Source organism: Moschus berezovskii, chromosome 24 (assembly GCF_049115385.1).
Source record: "Moschus berezovskii isolate FMDL1 chromosome 24, NW_MosBer_1.0, whole genome shotgun sequence".
Classification (NCBI taxonomy): Eukaryota; Metazoa; Chordata; class Mammalia; order Artiodactyla; family Moschidae; genus Moschus; species Moschus berezovskii.
Window position 1 is genome coordinate 7,023,068 of NC_142483.1, and position 20,976 is coordinate 7,044,043.

The 20,976-nt window shown below is 49.9% G+C and overlaps 1 protein-coding gene across 1 annotated transcript in view; it reads left to right on the forward strand.

The window, feature by feature from the left end:
- Positions 1-20,353, forward strand: part of LIMD1 (LIM domain containing 1) — a 75,942-nt gene extending 55,589 nt beyond the window's left edge. Inside the window, exons 3-8 of the mRNA XM_055413613.2 lie at positions 4,107-4,174; positions 7,070-7,132; positions 12,244-12,374; positions 12,945-12,996; positions 13,974-14,042; positions 15,654-20,353. Coding sequence (XP_055269588.1) covers positions 4,107-4,174; positions 7,070-7,132; positions 12,244-12,374; positions 12,945-12,996; positions 13,974-14,042; positions 15,654-15,791 — 521 coding nt within the window. The 3' untranslated portion in view covers positions 15,792-20,353. The remainder of the gene's footprint in view (positions 1-4,106; positions 4,175-7,069; positions 7,133-12,243; positions 12,375-12,944; positions 12,997-13,973; positions 14,043-15,653) is intronic.
- Positions 20,354-20,976: the final 623 nt, after the last annotated feature.

Here is a 20,976-nt window from a genome sequence, read left to right on the forward strand (position 1 = left end):
TCCACACTTTGGCCCAGAAGCTTTCTCTGTCTCTGGGAAGTCCTGTGCGTTTCCAGGCAACCTCCTAGCTCCCTCTAATGACCTCCTTAGCAGCTGCAGCCTCGCTTCCTCGGCTCTCATCCGCACTGGTTCATCCTGGTTGGGACACCCCGGAGCAGAGCAAGGCGCGCCACAGACTTGCGGCCAGACGGTGTGTGTGGCGGGGAGACTGCTTTCCTGCATGTCTGGGCAGCTCCTCTTAACGGCGGGCGCTTTGTGTGCTTGTCGCCTTGGCTGTAGGGAAGCAGCACATTGGTTCTCCCCCTGAGCCTGGTCGGGGCACAAGGTGGAAACAATACTCTTGTGAGTCTCACTTTCCTTTCTGCAACTCTGAGCCCTCTGGAATCTCTTTATGGAGGGGGAGAATTGTAAGTCAGCAGCATTATTAAATTCAACTTCTGTGGATGTCAGAGGGATTCTGTTATAGGGACCCTGAAATCATTGAGCTGTGGGTACGCATTCTTTCTAGTCTAGTTTAGTTGGGGAATGCTTGTGAAGGTTCTATAATGAGAACCTCCGAGAACAACTCTGAGGGGAGGACAGAGGGAAAGTTTGGAGAGCTAAAGACTTCTAACATACGCTCCATTGCCCTGCACACTCTCTCACTCCAGTAAAGTTTGTCGTTCAGGCAATAAAAGTAATATACGTAGTGACTGCAGGGGGGAAAACTAATAAAAATCACCATTTCCCTTACTCAGAGGTGACTACTGACATTCGTTTTACATGTATGTATGAGCACACACTTATTTTCGCAGTCATTTAAGTGTGCATGTTTATCCCTATCTAGGTATACTGACACACACACAGTTGTCTGTTTCTCAGGATTATTGATGTTCTTTGTGCGTTTTAGATACTAATGCTATGTGGCAGCCATCTTCTCATCCCTGACTTGCTTTCCTTCTGTTCAATTTATTGCCGTCAGTTAGATGATTACCACAGAACTGGAAGGTCAGTTTTCATTCCAATCCCAAAGAAAGGCAATGCCAAAGAATGCTCAAACTACCGCACAATTGCACTCATCTCACATGCTAGTAAAGTCGTGCTCAAAATTCTCCAAGCCAGGCTTCAGCAATACGTGAACCGTAAACTTCCAGATGTTCAAGCTCGTTTTAGGAAAGGCAGAGGAACCAGAGATCAAATTGCCAACATCCGCTGGGTCATCGAAAAAGCAAGAGAGTTCAGAAAAACATCTATTTCTGCTTTATTGACTACACCAAAGCCTTTGACTGTGTGGATCACAATAAACTGTGGAAAATTCTGAAAGAGATGGGAATGCCAGACCACCTGACCTGCCTCTTGAGAAACCTGTATACAGGTCAGGAAGCAACAGTTAGAACCGGACATGGAACAACAGACTGGTTCCAAATAGGAAAAGGAGTATGGCAAGGCTGTATATTGTCACCCTGCTTGTTTAACTTATATGCAGAAGTACATCATGAGGAACGCTGGGCTAGAAGAAGCACAAGCTGGAATCAAGATTGCCGGGAGAAATACCAATAACCTCAGATATGCAGATGACACCACCCTTATGGCAGAAAGTGAAGAGGAACTCAAAAGCCTCTTGATGAAAGTGAAAGAGGAGAGTGAAAAGGTTGGCTTGAAGCTCAACATTCAGAAAACAAAGATGATGGCATCTGGTCCCATCACTTCATGGGAAATAGATGGGGAAACAGTGGAAACAGTGACAGACTTTATTTTTCTGGGCTCCAAAATCACTGCAGATGGTGATTGCAGCCATGAAATTAAAAGATGCTTGGTCCTTGGAAGGAAAGTTATGACCAACCTAGACAGCATATTAAAAAGCAGAGACATTACTTTGCCAACAAAGGTCCATCTAGTCAAGGCTATGGTTTTTCCAGTAGTGATGTATGGATGTGAGAGTTGGACTATAAAGAAAGCTGAGTGCCGAAAAATTGATGCTTTTGAACTCTGGTGTTGGAGAAGCCTCTTGAGAGTCCCTTGGACTGCAAGGAGATCCAACCAGTCCATTCTAAAGGAGATCAGTCCTGGGTGTTCATTGGAAGGACTGATGTTGAAGCTGAAACTCCAATACTTTGGCCACCTGATGCAGAGAGCTGACTCATTTGAAAAGACTCTGATGCTGGGAAAGATTGAGGGCCAGAGGAGAAGGAGACGGCAGAGGATGAGATGGTTGGATGGCATCACTGACTCAATGGACATGGGTTTGGGTGAACTCTGGGAGTTGGTGATGGACAGGGAGGCCTGGCGTGCTGCGGTTCATGGGGTTGCAAGGAGTTGGACATGACTGAGCGACTGAACTGAACTGAGATGATTGCCAAGCCCTCTTAGCCCAAGGCTGAGTTAAAATACAGTTACATCCTCAGGGAACATAGCATACAGTTACATCCTCAGGGAACATAGCACATGCTCAGAGCATTGAACTGTTCTAGAGGAGCCAATCAGAGGATTGGGGCGACAGTGAGATAACAGTGAATCTGGCAGCAGCTAACACCACACAAAGGGTCTGATGAGGCCAGGAGGGTCAGGGCCTTCCTGAGATGCTTACTATGAAAGTTGCTCAGTCGTGTCTGACTCTCTGTGACCGCCGCCCCCCGCCCCGCCCCGCCCCCCGCCATGGACTATACAGTCCATGGGATTCTCCAGGCCAGAATACTGGAGTAGAGTAGCCATTCCCTTCTCCAGGGGATCTTCCCAACCCAGGGATCAAACCCAGGTCTCCCACATCGCAGGTGGATTCTTTACCAGCTGAGCCACCAGAGAAGCCCAAGAATACTGGAGTGGTTAGCCTCTCCCTTCTTCAGGGGATCTTCCCAAACCAGGAATCGAACCGAGGTCTCCTGCATTGCAGGCAGATTCTTTACCAACTGAGCTACTAGGGAAGCCCATTTCTAGTGGAAGGTCACTGGATGGAAATCCTTGCCTCGCCAAAGTCAAAGGCAGTCGCCTGCATTTTCTGACACAGTAGCTTTTGTGTTTCACAGAAAGTCTGAGGTCTGTAGTCTGTCTGGAGGTTTGCTTTTGTAGTTGGATTTATTTCCCCTTTTGTGTTTCCCCTGTGTTGATGCTTTCAGAGTCCTCTCTGAGCTTTGATGAGTCCTCCTTAGCACCATCTTCCCAGTTACCTTGTACTGTTTGCCTGCTCTGGGGCGTCACAGGCGAGGACACCCATCATGTATGGGGGGATTTCTGTGTGTCGCGAGCACTGTTAGTGTTTTTGACATTGGTGATTTTGGTTTCAGGTGGACTGGGCCTAAGGGTCTTGATTCCACTAGTGTTTAGAAATTATTCAGTTTCTGAAGCTTCCATGGAGTCTGTCAGGTGTGTTTTGTGCGTGGCCCTGGAAATATTCTTAGATCTCGTGTTGCTGCTTCAGGGTCCCCCACCAAGATGTTCCCACTTACCTTGAACAGGTGTTTTTTTTCTTTTTTCAAAAGGGATCTAAGGAATTGATAAACAGTACAGTTCTTGTCAGCATCCTAGCTCTCTGGAAACTAAAGTTACATCTAAGCAGTCAGGGTGTTTGGAATTTTTCTCACTCCCGCCCACCCCATTGAGATCAAGAGAAAATAGGAAAATTAGTCTTCTTTTCAACAGCGTGTGTTTTCTGTCGTTCAGATGAGAAAAGACATGAAAGTAAGGAAAATAAGAGCTGACCAGTTTATAGGATTTTCCTGCCAGGTTGTCTCCAGCATTCCCTGGAGCACGCGTCAGAGGTGAGGGTCCCTGATCCTGTGGGGAACGGCAGCCTCACAGGAGACTGTTGCCTGGTCCCTCCACAGGTGGGTGCCGCTGCCATCTTGTAACCCAGTGGCTCCTTTCTCAGCAGAGAGGAGGTGTGAGAAGTAGGTACAGGGTGATTCCCAAGTCAGCCTGCCAGGTGGCGCCCACATCAGAGACCCTGTGTTCTGGCCTGAGTGCCTGTTGCCAAGGGTCATGTCACCTTCCAGAAACCAGAAACTGCTACTAATAGTTGCTGTGGTTTTTTGCATGATCATTTCTGCTTTACAAGATTTTGCCCTTCTTGTCTCCTTTTCCAGCGCATATGAACATTTTCTTCTTACCCTGCCTTTGTGGTTTTTCCTTAGGCCGGAAGCTGAGAGGAAAAGCCTTTTATTTCGTCAACGGCAAAGTGTTCTGCGAGGAAGACTTCCTGGTGAGTTTGTCACCCAAGCAGGCCTGGCAGAAGAAGGTGGTTTAACTCCGTGGCGCCCCCCGGCACCCCCTGGAGGCCGCACCGCTGGAGAAAGGGGTCCAGTCTTTTCTTTTGCAGCAGCAGGGGAGTGGCCCACATTCCCAGGCAAATGACAAGCCGCAGAGCTCTGTGCTTTTCAGGGACTTTACGGTCACTCAGCCTGACTTTTGTGCCTTGCCCATCTCACCCAGCTTTTTTTCCTTCTCACCCAGCTTTTTTTTTTTTTAAATTTTATTTATTTATGGCTGCACTGGGTCTTCCCTGCTGCTCGGGTTTTCCTCTAGTTGTGGCAAGTGGGGGTTCCTCTCTGGTTTCAGCGTGCAGGCTTCTCATTGCGCTGGCCTCTCTTGTTGAGGAGCGCAGGCTCTAGGAATGCGGGCTTCAGAAGTTGTGGCTCCCAGGCTTTGCTGTCCCGCAGCATGTGGTGTCTTCCTGGATCAGGGATGGAATCCGCACCTCCTACATGGACAAGGAGGCTCCTCACCACCAAGCCACCAGGGAAGCCCCTCCACTCAGCTCCTAACTCTCTCTCTGGGATCCGGGCGCCCCTTATATCTCATTCTGCCTCTCCCACTCGCTGAAAAGTCCATCCATGTGCCAGAGAGTCCCAGAGCTGAACTCCAGCCCTGTGGGCACCTCTGAGGCCAGCTGCTCGCGGTCTCCTTGCCCACCGGGCAGGCCCAGGGTTGGCCCCGCAGCCCTCCCACTCCCTTGAGAGTCACCTGAAGCCAAAAAACCGCCTTGCCTGGAACCTCGTCTCTGAGAACAGGGGCCTAGGTTCCTCCTGCACCCCGCCTCCGTCCTCTCCCTCCTAGAGCGCAGCCAGGCACAGGTGCCACTGCGTCGCCCCGGGGCCCCTGCGGCTCCGCTGCCCGCACCCTGCTGCACGGCCTAGTCGCCCAGGCCGGGCGCCAGGGTTCAGCGCATGCGCCGAAGCTCCCTGCGGTCCGGGCAGCCTGGCTCGCAGCCGTGCTTCTCACGCACTCTGCGGCTTGCGGGTCTCTGCACGCCCCCGCCCCACCCCGTGTGCGGGAGCCTGCGCTGTGTCCGCTGCCTGGAATGCCTTCCCCCTGTTTGCCCAGATCCCCCGGCAGCCTGCATGTTCCCGGGGGCCTCAAAGTGGGTCACCCCTACTCTGTGCTGCCGCCCTTGGCCTTTTCTGACCAGCGCTTAGCGCACTGCCTGTCCATTTACAAGTCTTCCCCTGACTTGACCGAAAGTTCCTAGGGAGGCAAGAACACGCTGGTTCACCTAACACAGCGCCAGGCAAGGAGCCATGCCCAGTCAGTAGGATGACCAATGTGAGACCCAGAGGTGGCTCGGACTAGCTTCTTCGTGGATGTGTGGGTTGACTCATGATGATTCATGTTTGCCAGTAACAGGCAGGCAAACCCAAGGAAACCCATTCCTGCATGCCCCCAGGGGGTCATTTCCTCCCACGTGTTCACTTTATTCACTGGTGCTGTGTTTGTAATAGTCAAATGGTGGTGCCATACCAGAGCTGACTGTCTCCCAGCTTCAAATCTGATGGGCTGAGTGCCTGTCCTGCTCCTAGAGTCTCATGGGCTCTGGGTGGGTCATCTGCCCATGCCTGGGCAAAGTGATGGGCGCTGGAGGCATGCAAAGCTCTGATTGACCAGGTCCTTGCCTCTGAACCTAGCATGGGGGGCCAGCCCCACAGCAGAGCAAGGCTGTATCTCAAGCGAAAATAAAGAACTCTGATCCGGGAGGATCCCACATACCACGGGGCAAATAACCACCTTTGTTTCTATTACATTTAAGTTGTATTTGCAATATCTAAGCTTCTAGTATCTTCCAGTGTGTACTATTTAGTCTGTTTTCTGAGGTGAGTTCCTCATTTCTTTCCAGATCCCAGCTCTGTGTGTGTGTATGTGTGTTTTGGTAAGATAAGGTAAATCATATTTATCCAGTTTCTTTGAAGCTGATTGTAAAAAGCATTGGCTTTTTAAAAATTTATTTATTTTTAATTGATGGATAATTGCCTTACAGTATTGGTTTGATTTCCTCCATACGTCGACGTGAATTAGTTATAGGTGTACATATGTCCCCTCTCTCTTGAACCTCCCTTCAACCTCCCACCCTTTCCCACCCCTCTTAAGTTGTTACAGAACCCCGGTTTGAGTTTCCTGAGTCATACAGCAAGTTTCCATTGGCTCTCTATTTTACCTATGGCAGTATGTATGCTTCCTTCAAGACACTGGCTTTTTAACCAGACCCAGACTTGAATTTGAATCCCATCCTTACCCCTGAAAGGCTGTGTGACCGTGAGAAAGTAACTTTACCTCTCTGAGCTTCACTTTGTCTCCATTTGAGAAACAGTGTAATATATACCTTGCATAATTGTTTTGAAAATTTAGAGCAAAGGTCTCAAACTTGAGCATGCGTCAGAATTCCCTGGAGGGGTTGCAAAAACCCAGAGTGCCACTACCCCTCACCCCCTGCCCCTAGTTTCCAGTTTTCCAATTCAGTAGGTCAGGGATGGAGCCTGAGAATTTGCACTCTGACAGGTTCTCAGGTGATGCCAGGGAGTGTGTCTTGAGAACTACTGGATTAGAGGCTGATGACTCTCTGCACAGCCTCTTATGCAGAGCCTGGCCTGTCATGGATGCCTGGGTGCAGCTGTTGAGAGATGAGTGGTATTAGCATTTGTAATGGCTCTTGTGGCGGAGGGTGTTCTGTAATTCACCACGCTATTGTCAGCAGACACATGAGAAATTCCTGTATAGAATGACGAGTCTCTCTAAGACATTCTTTGTGATCCTCGAGGCTGGCGGGGAAGTAGCTAGATTCCTCTGCCCCACCTGGGCTGAACTCTCTTTTCTCTTTTCTCCGCAGTATTCTGGTTTCCAGCAGTCCGCTGACAGGTGTTTTCTCTGTGGACATCTGATCATGGACATGGTGAGTAGGGTCAGGTGAACAAGGTAATATTGATAACGTGGTGGGAGGGGGAGGCACTGGCAGAAAAAAATAATAATTGAAAACAATGTTTCCTACCTTGATTTGTGATCATGGCTGGTTTTATTTTTATTTATTTATGGCTCTGCTGGGCCTTCGTCTCTGTGCAGGCTTCTGTCTAGTTGCGGTGAGTGGGCTTCTCACTGCAGTGGATTCTCTTGTTTCGGAGCAGGGGTTCTAGGTACATGGGCTTCAGTAGTTCCGGCTCCTGGGCTTAGTTGCCCCACAACATGTGGAGTCTTCACCAGACCAGGGATTGAACCTGTGTCCCCTGGACCACCAGGGAAGTCCCTGTGGCTGGTTTTATTTGAAGAAGACCCCATGCAGCTTGCTTGCTGTAGTAGCCCTGCATTTGGCTTTTACTGGAATTAGCCTCCTTCACCATGCAGTCCATACAGGGTCATTTCTGAGGGTGCTCTCTTCCTCTGGGCTGTTCACGTCATGCTGGCCTCTCTCTGATTTTCTCTGATCTTTGTGGCATCGCAGGTAAGATGTCAAACAGATCGTGTTTTCATGGAGAAATCTTCACTGCTTTGGAATCGGCTGCAGAAAGTCAGATAAACATAGTTGCTTTTCCCCCATGCTCTTCCCAGCTTAATCATTTCCTAAGATGAGGGTTGGGGCCCCATCGTTAGTTCTGAGATAGCAGAACAGGGAGCGGGTTTTGTCCACCCCATTCCTCGCTCAGCCGTGGCTCTCCGAGCTTGTTCTGAGTGGGGACAGGTCTTCCTTCCTGGTCCCCTCAGGTTGTGAAGTTTATGAATACAGGCTTCTTATTCTGTCTGGGGATCAAATTGTCCACCACTGGACATCGGCTCTGTCGGATTTCTTTCATATATTGGTCACAGAGAATCGTTATATCCCATTTGTTTCATTCATGAGTTAAATCCCTCTCTAAGCTAAGCCGTTAATTCTCTCCTGGCGAAGGGAATTGCTCGTTGTATTTTTTTTTTCTTTACTGTTTTTTTATTGAGAAACAACCCAGAGGGTGCGCCTCTTAAGTGCACAGCTGAGTGAATGTTTATGTGTCTGTGTGCTGAGTCGCTCATTTGTGTCTTTGCGACCCCATGGACTGTGGCCCACCAGGCTCCTCTGTCCGTGGGCTTGCCCAGGCAAGAATACTGGCATCAGGTGCTGTTTCCGTCTCCAGGGGATCTTCCCCACCCAGGGGTCTCACAGCCCCCGTCTCCTGCATCTTTGCATTGTCAGCCGGGTTCTTTACCACTATACCTGTGTGTCAGCACCACACAGGTCAAGATCTAGGATATTTTCCATGTCCAGAATGACTCCCACCGTTCTGACCTCTGTGGCCCCAGACTTGTCTCACTGGTCCTGGAACTCCATACTGTAGAATCATACAGTATGGACTCCTTTGATCTGCCTTTGCTCACTTAGAAAATGTTTTGGAGATTCATCCATGTTGTTGCGTGTGTTGTAAGTTCCTTTCTTCTCATCGCTAAGTAGAATTTCAGTGTGTGGATATCGCACCGTTTATTTATCCATTCTCCTGCAGGCAGGGATTTGGGTGTTTTCCAGTTTGGGGCCGTTTATGACTGAGCTGCCATGAACACTCGTAGGCACGTCTTTGATGGACATAAGCAGGTTTTATGCTGACATGTAGAAACAGAACCAGAGCAGAGGAGACCCTGCTGCGCTCCTGAGTCTGCGCTGCACAGCACAGCGTGGCCCCGTGAGCTGTGTTCTCATGAGCGGCTGCGGCCTCCCTCGGAACACGGCCCTCCAGCCACCCCCTGGAGGAGGCAGGTGGAGCCTGCCTCACTCCCAGCTTCCCCAGGTCTATGCCTGACTCCACCGGGCTCCTTTTCTCTAGCAGATTTTGCCCTTGATTTTAGAGCCCTTCCGACAAACCTACCATATGTGAGGCCAACAGTGTCCAAATTGATGAATGTGACTACCCTTATTTCTCAATATACTGAGCCTTCTCTGGGTCTCAGGATGTTTCCCTTATCTATCGCTGTGTGTGTGTGCTCAGTCGGTCAGTTGTGTCCAACTCTTTGTCAACCTGTGGACTGTAGGTTCCTCCGCCCATGGGATTTCCCAGGCTAGAATGCTGGAGTGTGTTGTCATTTCCGGCTCCAGGGGATCTTCCCACCCAGGGGATCGAACCCTCGTCCCCTGCATTGGCAGGTGGATTCTTTACCACTGAGCCACCTGGGAAGCCCTTATCTGTTGCTCCGTGATCAGGTTTGACCACGGTTCCATGGGTGAGGAATTAGGTCAGGGCTCGACAGGGCAGGTCTTCTGCTGCGTGTGGCAGTGGCCCGGGTCACTTACTCAGCTGTGCTCAGCTGGTGCCAAGGCGACCTCTCACCCTCCAGGCTTCTCTCCCGGTGGGCGCTCATCTCACTCAGTAGTCTCGCCTAGACTTCCTTTCAACAAGAGAGAGGAGGTGGAAGCTACCAGTTTTCTTTCATCATTGACTTAAAAAGACTCGGAACATCATTTCTTTCTCGTTCTTGTTTTTGGCTATGCCGAGGGACACATGGGGTCTCAGTTCCTTGACCAGGGGCCAAACTCGTGCCCCCAGAATCGAAAGCTTGGAGTCTTAAGCGCTGAACTGCCAGGGACTCCCCCTGCCCCATTCTGTTGGCCAAAGAGTTACAAAGCCACTCCCAGTTGAAAGGCATAAGGATCAGCCTGTGCACACAGGAAGGAAAGGAACCGAGTTTGGAGACCTTCTCCACCCCGTGGGACAGAGCCAGATCGCCCCTGGATTCTTAGGTCTGCTCTGAGACTTGAAAACGTTCAGCCCATGTCTGTCTGATAGTGACGGTGTTACCGACAGAGCTCATAACTGCCACTAAGAGCCATGACAGTGTGGAGGAAGAGTCCTTCAGCTCCCATTCCTTGGTTACAGGTCATCGTCCGGCTGGTGGTGTAAGCTGTCTGTCTCTGCTCCATCTTTGTTCACTGAGGGAAATACCCTGGGCTTGGAGGCTGGAACTGGGCATTTCCCACCTGAAAAGAACAATTATCACAGCTAGTCAGAATGCAGCAAAATGGCATCACTCCCCTACCGTACTTCTGGCACAGTGTGGGTTAAATTAAGGGTCTGTTTCTGCCACGACAGCATTAGTCTGGGACAAAACACATTCCAAGGTCCAGATTGCCAAGGAGTCTTTGAAGCCCGGCCGCGTGTTCTTCCTACTTTGGCAGCATGAGGAGCCTAGGAGGTTAATGAAATCCCAGCGGGAATGAGGAAGCTTGAAAGCTGAGCTTTTCAAGGAGCGCTGGACTGGCACTGTGTCCTCCCAATGCCCCCCGGACTGCAGGCTGTGAGGCGTGGCGTTGGCTTCTGCAGGCAGCATCGGGCGCTGGAAGGAGCCTGGACACAGCACAGCTTTCCCACGGAACTCACGACCCTCTGCCGAGGCTCTGTTTAGTTCCAAGTCCCCTTCTTCTGCCTGGTTGGGAGGCTTTCTGTGTGGTCCTAACTTGGGGATGCTCATGACTACTTTGTACGCTCCTCGCCAATGGGCATCTTGGTGCAGGCTCGCTGGCGTTGATTCCACAGTTGTGTTGTTTGTGCTGAGCGTCATGGTGCAGGTAATCCCAGAAACGAATCTGCTGCTGAATTATTGGAGGTACTTTGAGCTGCAAATCACAGAAACTCAGCTCAAGTTTGAGAAGCTGGTGGTTCCCAAACTTTCGCCTGTGTCAGAATCACTGTATTAAAACACCCATTGTTGGGGCAGGGCCCAAGAATGTGCATTTTACTTACGTTCCCAAAGGATGCTGATGTTGCAGGTCCAGAGGCAAAACTTTGAGAACCACTGAACTTAACAGGAAAAATGTTTTCTCTCTCCTAAGAGGCTGTGGGGGTAGGCAGTTCAGTGGAGAGTTAATTTGGTGACTCACCTCCATCACTGAGGATGTTCATGTCTCTCCCACCTTCCGCATCTAGGCTCTGTCCTGGTTTCAGGATGGCCTCTAACAGTCCCAGGTAGCAACCACATCCAGATCAAATGACGCTTAGAGGAGGAAGGTGCCTGGGGCTTTCTCCTGGCTGTGTTTAAAAGCAGCAGTAACAAAGACGCTTTACTTACACTTGGATTTGAGATAAGAGTCACAGGCTTCTGGATTATAATGGCTGCAGAGACAAAGCTGCTTAAAAGGGGCACCAGGAGGGAGAAGTTAAGAGGGTTTTTCTGAGCTCTGCTGTTTCCTTACGGAGTTTACTTTTGTCTTTCTGTGTATCTGCTGCTTTCCAAATCTGGGGTGGGTCTTTTCATGGCCTTGCTTTGCATCATTTCTTACAGAGAATCATGGTTTTTGATAGAGAACCCTCCCTGCTGGAGATTAATAAGTGCTGGAGAAGGATCTCGTTTGGTTTCTTCCTATTTATGCCTGTAACTCGGTTAGCCTTTCCTGCCTCGTCATTTTTTTTTTTTAAGAATTGTTTTGATGTGGACCATTTTTAAGTCTTTATGAAGTTTGTTACAATATGGCTTCCATTTTATGTTTTGTGTTTTGGTTTTCTGGCCTGAAGGCATGTGGGATCCTAGCTCCCCAGCCAGGGATTGAACCCATACCCCTTGCATTGGAAAGTGAAGTCTTAACCACTGGACTGCCAGGGAAGTCTGTCATTATCTTTTGACTTGGTCCAAGTGAAACTGGGATGAGAGTGTTGTTCAGTTGCTAAGTCATATCCTACTCTTTTCAACCCCATGGACTACAGCACACCAGCTTCCTCTGTCCTCCACTGTCTCCCGGTGTTTGCTTAAATTTATGTCCATTGAATCGGTGATGCTATCTAACCACCTCATCCTTTGCCATCACCTTCTCCTTTTGCCTTCAATCTTTCCCAGCATCAGGGTCTTTTCCAATGAGTCAGTTCTTTCCATCAGGCGGCCAAAGTATTGGAGCTTCAGCTTCAGCATCAGTCCTTCTAATGAGTATTCAGGGTTGATTTCCTTTAGGAGGGACTGGTTTGAGGGTGACAGTTTCCCATATGGTCCCTTGATCTGATGTGTCTCTCCCTTCCTTCCCTGTAATCCCTGCTGAGTCCTGGCCTCTTCTTTTTGCACCCCCAGATCCTGCAGGCCCTGGGGAAGTCCTACCACCCTGGCTGCTTCCGCTGCGTCATCTGTAATGAGTGTTTGGACGGGGTGCCCTTCACCGTAGACTCAGAGAACAAGATCTACTGTGTCCGAGATTACCACAAGTAAGGAGGAACGGAGTGGGAAGAGCCGCTCACGCCAGCCACGCTGGCTGCAGCCCTGCAGAGTGGAGGCTGGGGAACCCGAAGAGGCATGTCGGCAGGCTGTTTGCACCGCTGTCCACGGTGCAGCCATGTGCAGTGGCTTGGAGGGGTGCAGCCCCAGGCTCGGGATCAGTGGATGCTCATGAGGACAGGAACTGGTTAAAGAGTTATATTTACTGGGAAAACAGGACCAAAAAAACCTATAATTGGATTCCTGGTTAGGCCGCGAGAGTAGTCTGCCAAGCTCTGTGGGTCCAGCCTCACCAGACTTCAACAGGTACCGATTCAGGGCTGGCCTCCACACCCCCAGTTTGTCTGCAGCTTCACCAGGCACCGTGAGGGGGCTAAACAGACAGGTCAGTCTCCATCCCCAGTGGAGTGAGGGGACCACGTGCGCTTGTTACTGCTGGGGAACAAGCCCAAAGCAATAGTCCCAAGAGTGTGCCAGGCCCGTCTTCATAGAGGGGTTCATGTGACGTGTGACAGGCGGGAGGCGGGGAGTGCCCGACTGCTCTCTGCTTCTCCCCACAGGGTATTGGCCCCCAAGTGTGCAGCCTGCGGCCTTCCCATCCTTCCTCCTGAGGTAAGATGCTTTCTCAGCTCTGCTCCTGGGGTTTTCCAAGACATATCTCCCTGGGTCATTTACAGGATCTGTGTCCTGTTCTTGTGCTATGCTATACTTAGTCGCTTCAGTCGTGTCCAACTCTTTGCAACCCCGTGGGCTGCAGCCTGCCAGGCTCCTCTGCCCATGGGGATTCCCCAGGCCAGAATACTGGAATGGGTTGCCATGCCCTTCCCCAGGGGATCTTTCCAACCCAGGGATCGAACCCAGGTCTCCTACATTGCAGGCAGATTCTTTATTGTTTGAGCCACAGGGAAGCCCAAGAAGACGAGTGGGTAGCCTATCCCTTCTCCATGGGAGCTTCCTGACCCAGGAATTGAACCAGGGTCTCCTGCATTGAAGGTGGTTTCTTTAACAGCTGAGCCACCCAGGAAGCCCTGTTCTTATACCTGTTTAAAAATTCTTCTAAAATCTCAGCTCTGAGACAGTGCTGTCCACACCAAGAAGCCTCTTTCTCATTAGCTGCCTTCCCGAGCCTGGTGCCCTTCTTGCTCCCTATCTGTCCCTGTAATTGGGTCAATTTCTTTAAAAAAATTTTTTTTATTCTTTTTTTGGCCGTACCACACAGCATGCGAGATCTTCGTTCCCCAACTGGGGATCGAACCCATGCCCCCTGCAGTGGACGTGTGGGGAAGTCCCTGCAAAGTATCCTTTGACTCGATACTAGCTCCCAGGTTAGACGATGAGAGGTGAACGAGACCACATAGGTGGTCTGTTCACTGTTGACTCCAGCACTCCAGATGGCAGACCTGCATCCCTCTCTCTTCCCCTCATCCCCTAATCGTGTCCTTTTTCCTGCTGCTGTTAGTATCCACGGCTGATTCCTGCTCTTCTCCTAAGGCCACTGTCTTGCTGCCCCGGGGCCCTCCCCCAGCCCCTGGCAGCTGAGCCCGACGGCCCCCCAGCTAGCCTCAGGTTCTTGCTGTCTTTCGGTCTAGGGTTCAGATGAGACCATCCGCGTTGTGTCCATGGACAGAGACTATCACGTGGAGTGTTACCACTGTGAGGTAGGTGGGCCCCTCCCTGCCCTGGAAAGCCCTCAGAACGCGTTGTACAAGTCCGAGCAGGAAGCATCATGGGTAAATGGGGGCAAGGTGCGGGCCAGGGGCTGGGCCGCAGAGCTGATCGAAGTGGGGTGAAGCCTGATTTGGTGGGGGGGCGGGGGTTGCAAAAGATGCAGGTGTTCGGGTATAACAGTCTCTTTACTATTTTCTCCACCTTTGTAACCACCGAGTCCTGAACTGGTCACGGCTGCTCTCCCTGAAGCTGCAGAGTTGAGGGAGGGGGTGGCAGGAAGTGTGGGTTTCAGAACCTTTTAGGGGGCCAGACTGTCAGGCAGGTGTGTCATTTGGGGGAATAGACTCCCTCCCCTTCAGTATGTAGGCTGTTCTGTCTGCCAGGAGCCCCTTTCTTCAACTGAGCCCTGAAAATCATGAAGACACCCTCCCCACCCCGCTGCCACGCCACACTTGGAAACAGGCATGTCACTGGTTGGTGTGAGGGCAGGTGGACCCGGTCGGTCCCTTCTCTGCTGTCACACCCAGGCTGAAGGAGTCACCGGTGCCCCCTCACTGTCAGGAGAGCTGGGGTTGTGAAGGACACAAATGATCAAAGTGCCCGTGAAGTTTCAGCCAGACTTGTGGACTCACCCACAGAAGGAGTGGTTTATTTTGTGATGCTGTGGGTAGGGAGAACAGAAAGTGTGGGGACACACAGCTTGACCCCACCGCCAGCACTGAAGAAACAGGTGGGGGTCACTGTCAGTGGTGCCCCAGGTGCTGGAGAAAAGTGCTGAGGCACTTGCTGGACTGTGCTTTCATTCAAGTCGCAAAGAGTCGGACACGACTGAGCGACTGGACTGGACTGATATATCCAATATGTGATTGATTCAGCGCGCAGTCTAGACAAAGGATTCTTCCTGAGCTATTCTATATCCTTTTTCCATCCTAAGTTTTAGAAATCTGGTGTGTGTTGGCACTGCCATGACATCTCATTTCCGAGCAGCACCATTGCAAGTGCTGGAGAGCTTCCTGTAGCCAATGGTTAAGGTGCTCAACAGCACATTGCAGACCCTCCCTGGGCAGGCTGGAGCTGCCTCTCTGCACTGGCATTTTCTGCCCAGTCAGAGAGCACCCTCTGCTGGTTTCTGGGTCTGTGTGTTGCCTTCATGTCACTCCTCCAATTTGTTTCTTTATTTTAATTATGAAAGTATGATAAGACATTTATAGGAGACTTGGAAAATATAGATCAAAGTTACATATAGTTCCACTATATATTACAACTTTTAAGTAGATAAATCAAGAATTTTTAGTTGGAATTTCAGTATCAAACTCTCAAAAATTAACGGAATGAATAGACAGAAAAGTAGAAAAATAGAATAGACCTGAAAAGCACTGTGAACCAATTCAACATAAGATTTATACAATTTTCATGCAACAGCAGGATAGAAATTCAAATTCCCACAGACTACAAACAAGGAGACACTGGAACACATCCAGGGACGTAAGACAAGGTGCAAAGATTTCACGGTCTGAGGATGTTGAAATCAGAAGCCAGGCAGGATCTCTTGCAGTCTGGTTTTTGTTTCGCCACCACTGCGTGTTTTTGCCTCACTCCAGGACTGCGGCCTGGAGCTCAATGATGAAGACGGTCACCGATGCTACCCGCTGGAGGACCACCTGTTCTGCCACTCCTGCCATGTCAAGAGGCTGGAGAAGGGCCCCTCGCCCGCAGCCCTTCGCCAGCACCACTTCTAGCCAGAGCCTCCTGCAGACCTCACAGCCAGACGAGGAGCCAGGGCTGCACCCTGAGAAGTCTGCCAGTTCATTCCAGTCACTCCTGGGGTGGGATTGGGGCCGGGGGAGTCAGGGGAGGCAGGAGATTTCCTGAGTGTGTGCAGGGGGTGCCTCTCCTTTAACCAGGGAGGGGATCCCTGCCGGTCTGGGGCTGTGTATTTTCCAAGTGCCTTTCTCTGCTGCCACACCCTCATCAGAAGACTCAGGAAGATGCCCCAGCAAGCGCGTGGCATGTGACGGATCTCATTAATGCGACTGAATGAACCTTCCTGTCCTTCCGGGAGGAACTCATGCTTCAGAGGGAAAAACTTGCACTCCGCGTATGCTCTGAAGAGAGATTTCAGCTGCCAGTGTGTTCAATCCTTTCCCTCCGCTTTGGGAAATACCTGCACCCAAACACCCCCTCCCAACCACACACACACAGACACACACACACACCCTCCCACACATACACACACCCCCTCCTCAACACAGACACCACAGACACACACACACACCCTCCCAAACACACATATACACACCCCCTCCTAAACACACACACACACCCCCTCCCAAACACACACACACACACACGCCCCCTCCCAAACACACACACACACCCTCCTAAACACACACACCCCCCTCCCAAACACATACCCCCTCCCAAACACACACACATACACACACACACCCTCCCAAACACACACACCCTCTCAAACACACAACCCTTCCCCCCTGCAAACACCCCTTCCCAACCACACACACACACACACACATGCCCAAACACCGCCTCACACACACACCATAATTTAAGACTTCCTTCCATTCCAGAGCTTCACTTCTGTAGAATGGCTGCAAATTTTAATTGCATCCTTGCAAAAGGGAAGTTCTAACATGTGCTCTGCATCTTAGGAGGAATTCACTTGGTTAAAGCAGAACCAAGATTTGAAATGAGATGGAGTTTCCTTCTTGTACCCGGATAGCATTCTGGTGCCCCTGCAGATCCTCATGCCTTTAAAGGCAGCCGGGGGGCCTGATGGAGGTCGATCCTATTCTATCCAAGTGGGCTTTGGGATGAGAACTTGGTGCGGGCACCAGGCCTCTTTTGCCCGCCTGTTTGCCCTTTTTCCCTCTGGAGCTCTCGAGAGTCTGGAACTTCAGAGTTGCTCCTGCAAAGGCAGGTCTCAGGATCTTCTGTGGGGATCCTCTTGTGTTTCGCTTATTTAACATGGGCTTTGGGAAAGGATGCCCGCATGTACTGAGACCTAGCCCCTTGTAAACGAGGAGACTGTGTGTGTGAGATCTCAAAGCCAGCCTGGGAGAGAGAATCAGCATGAGTTATTAGATTCATTTCAGAGGTTGCTCTCTGGCCTGGTTCTTGGCCCAGGCATTACATCTGAAGAAACCAGTATAAGGTACACTGCTTTTGTTTTTTTTTTCTTCTTCTTTTTTAAAAGGTTGTTTCCCTCTACTTTCAGTCTCCCACACACACACAAAAATACCTCACAGAAAAGAGCTTCAGGTTAAGGAGGGACTTGGCCATCACACTGGCTTAGCCGGTATATGTTAGGAATCTCTGGCTTTGCCCAGGTCAGCCCAGTGGGTCAGTACACTGAAATCGTACCCAAAGGTTAGCTGGAATAGATCTGATTGATACTGGGTGCTATTGCCTTATTCATTTCATCATCCTGCTTCCCCCAGGGGGGCAGGGGCTAAGGGCCACACACTGGCAGGATCTCAAGGCCAAAGTGTGCCCTGTGTGTCACATGCCCAAAGCCAGAGGTCAGTACCCTTTGGTATTTCAGTGAGAAGAAAGTGGAAGAAAAAGGTTGGCTGGCACTCACCCTCTCAGCCCACGGGGAGGAGCCCTGGACCTTGCTGCAGGAAGGCAGGGGCCATCTTACCGCTGCCAGCCCCGCTGGGAACGTAGTGGCCGGTGTCTGCTCTCTTGCCTCCTGACCTCACACCCAGAGTCAGGAACTGGGTGGCTGGGACCTCAGAGGGTGTCCGTGGGCCCCAGAGACACAAGGGGCTCACAGGCCATTCACTGGCCCTGCTCTACTCCTGAGCCATGTTTTCACTCATCTGGTGGCAGCTGCCTGTAAGCAGCACAGAACCGGCTCTGTGGCTTGTCTTTCTCATTTCGGTTAATTTCATTCTGTTGGAATACTTTGGCCCGATGTCACTTCAACCTAGGCTGTGATGTTTGCTTCCATTGGTTCCTTTACACAGGCTGAGCCTTTTAAAAACCCGTGAGTGTAGGGGGGCTGGGGAAGTGAACCCTGGGGTCATCCCTCCCTTCCCAGTACATCATCCAGCTCAGCCTTGGTGAGGCTGGTGGACAGATGGAGCCAGTCAGTATGTCTTAACCTGCCTCGGCCAACCTAGATTGATTTCTGGCCTTTATGACATGCCTTTGCACCACTTTCAAATCAAGCAGAGCAAAGAAAACTGCCTTGGAGCCACGTCAGAAGTAGAGGATTGGTTTGCAAACTGGGTAACAGTTGACCTTTAAACAACACAGGCTTGAATTGCTTGTGTCCACTGATACGTGGCTATTTTTCAGTAGTTAAATACTGCAGTTGGTACTACACAATCTGTAGTTGGTTGAATCCACAATGCAGAGGGACCATGGTTACAGACGGCTGACTGTAAGTTATACGAGGATTAACCCTAGGGTTTTTCGAAGATCAACTGTAGTTTAAAAACTGGTGATTGATTTTTTTAAATTAAATTTTTAAAGTGGCCTTCATTGAGGCAATTTCGGTATCTCAGCAAATATTTCATACCATTTAAGAAGAACAATAACAGAATTTCTAGACATTCTAGAAATCTGAGCAGCAGCTTCTCTTATTATCAGGTTCCCCTGGAGAGGGTACTGGGTAGGAACCTTGTGCCAGTTCTGTCTCCTCCTCAGACCCTTGCACAAAAGCCATGAATAGATGCACACTTACCAGGTATTTTAAACTTTCTATAAATTATTAACCAAATCAAGCTGTAATGGGTAGTTATTTGTAGGTGTGTAGAAAGAACATGGGCTTTCCAGGTGGTGCTAGTGGTAAGAATCCATCCACCTGCCAAATGCAGGAGACATAATAGACCTGGGTTCGATCCGTGGGTCAGGAAGATCCCTTAGAGGAGGAGATGGCAACCTGCTCCAGTATTCTTACCTGGAGAATCCCATGCACAGAGCGTGGCGGGCTACAGTCTGTAGTATTGCAATGAGTCGGACACAACTGAGGCAACTTAGCATGCACACACAGAACACACAAGCACTTCGTGGACCAGGATGAATAAGTTTGTTTTAAAAGGTAGAGCAAATAGCCCTATTTTGAGCTTTGACTTTAGAGGAAACAAGAATTATGGCTGATTCCAGACCCCAGAGCCAGCCTCCAACCTTCTCCCTTGCTTCACTTTGCCCCTTAGTTTTTTTCTTGTCATTTTCCCCACCCCAGCTAGGGTCCTTCAAAGACTGCCTGGGAGCCCTGAGCAAAGCCAGGTGGGCCTATAGTATCAGGACTCTCTCTGCTGTTATCCTCCCATCCGTGGCTGAGTAGAAAGTGATTTGTTCATTTTTTTGTAAGGAAGGGCATTGAGTCCTGTTGGGTCATTGTCTGCACGAGGCGGCAGGACTCTGTTTCTCCATGGTTATAGCGCTTGAGTGAAAACCGCTTTCAGCCGAGTCCACTGAAGTTGTTCTCCTGAGTCCTGGGTGGCCAGTGATGTAATCAAAGAGTTCCGATTGCTTTCAGGTCCTGCCATTGGCTTGTTTCCCTGGGCTCGAGTCACCCACGATGGAAAAGAATAATATTAGAATTTGAGAGAATGATCTGTAATTCACACTTCATTGCAGGCCATGTTTGTGTGCCGTTTCCTACAAGTGTGAAAGTTTATGAGGGCTATGATGGCTGCTGGTGCTCTTGCAAAGAACATGTGCAAGACTTGACCCCAAACTGTTGCTGTCTGATACACCTATTCAAACTATTGGCCAGGAAACCACATGCTGTCTTCTCCTTTGTGCCAGGAATGAGTTCTGATTCCCCAGTTACTCTCTGAAGTATTAACAACTTTTAAAAGCTATAGGAAAAAGATGAGGAAGACGTGTTAGCTATCATTTGTTCTGAGCCAGAACTGGACAGATGTGGGAAATTTCCATAGAGTGGATGGAAAGTTCACTTGGCAGAGACATCATTGTCCCCTCCCTGTGTCTCTTCTTTTACTTTGATTGATTCAAAATATTGTTACTGTAAAATTATTCATAATTTTACTGTTACTATAAAATTATTCAGAATAGTGTTACTATAAAATTATTCAAAAGATTATGATAAAATTATTCAAAATTTTTACTGTTACTGTAAAACTATTCAAAATCTCATGACAATAAAACTGCCTTAATTTGTAGACTATTAAAGTGATCTCCACCATAATGATGTTTCCCGGATCTTCTTTTCTGTGTGTGGAGTAATAACTAGGTGTTGCTTTTCGCTAACAGGATTTGCTCTTTTAGAGCTCTGCACTTCCCCCCCACCCTCCTTGCCATTATGGTTTGTCACAGGATATTGAATCCCAGAGGTGAGTGACCCTCTAGATTTAAGGCAGCCGTGTGCAGGAAGGCAGGTCTTGCAAGGGCAAGGGGCAAGCAACGAGAGTGGCTATTCTGACTTTACAGATGTAGGCTGCTGTTTTTCTACAACTGACGCTGCAAGGGATGAAGATGTAGTTGGGGAAGACGTCTGGGCTGGGGTGTGCCCAGGACTGGAGATGAGGTCTGCTGGTTGCTCTAGCGTGGAAGAAGGGGTGAGGAGCACATGTGATTGCCATCCATGACCAGAGAGGGAATGACCCTGAGTCTGTTCATGTGGTCAACCCTCTGGTGTACAGGAAGCCCTTGGGCAGGGCAGCTTTGGGATCAAAAGCCCAGATTCAAGATCTGAGTCAGGCTCCACCACCTAATTGCTCAATGAACGTAAGCAAATTTTGTTCCCTCATCTGTAAAAATGGGTATAACAACCGAACTTAACTTATGGGACTATTGTGGAATTGACTGAATTAGTCCAAGTAGGGGCTTCCCGGGTGGCTCAGTGGTAAAGAATCGTCCTGCCACTGCAGGAGACTCCAGAGATGCAGGTTCGATCCCTGGGTCAGGAGGATCCCCCAGAGGAGGAAA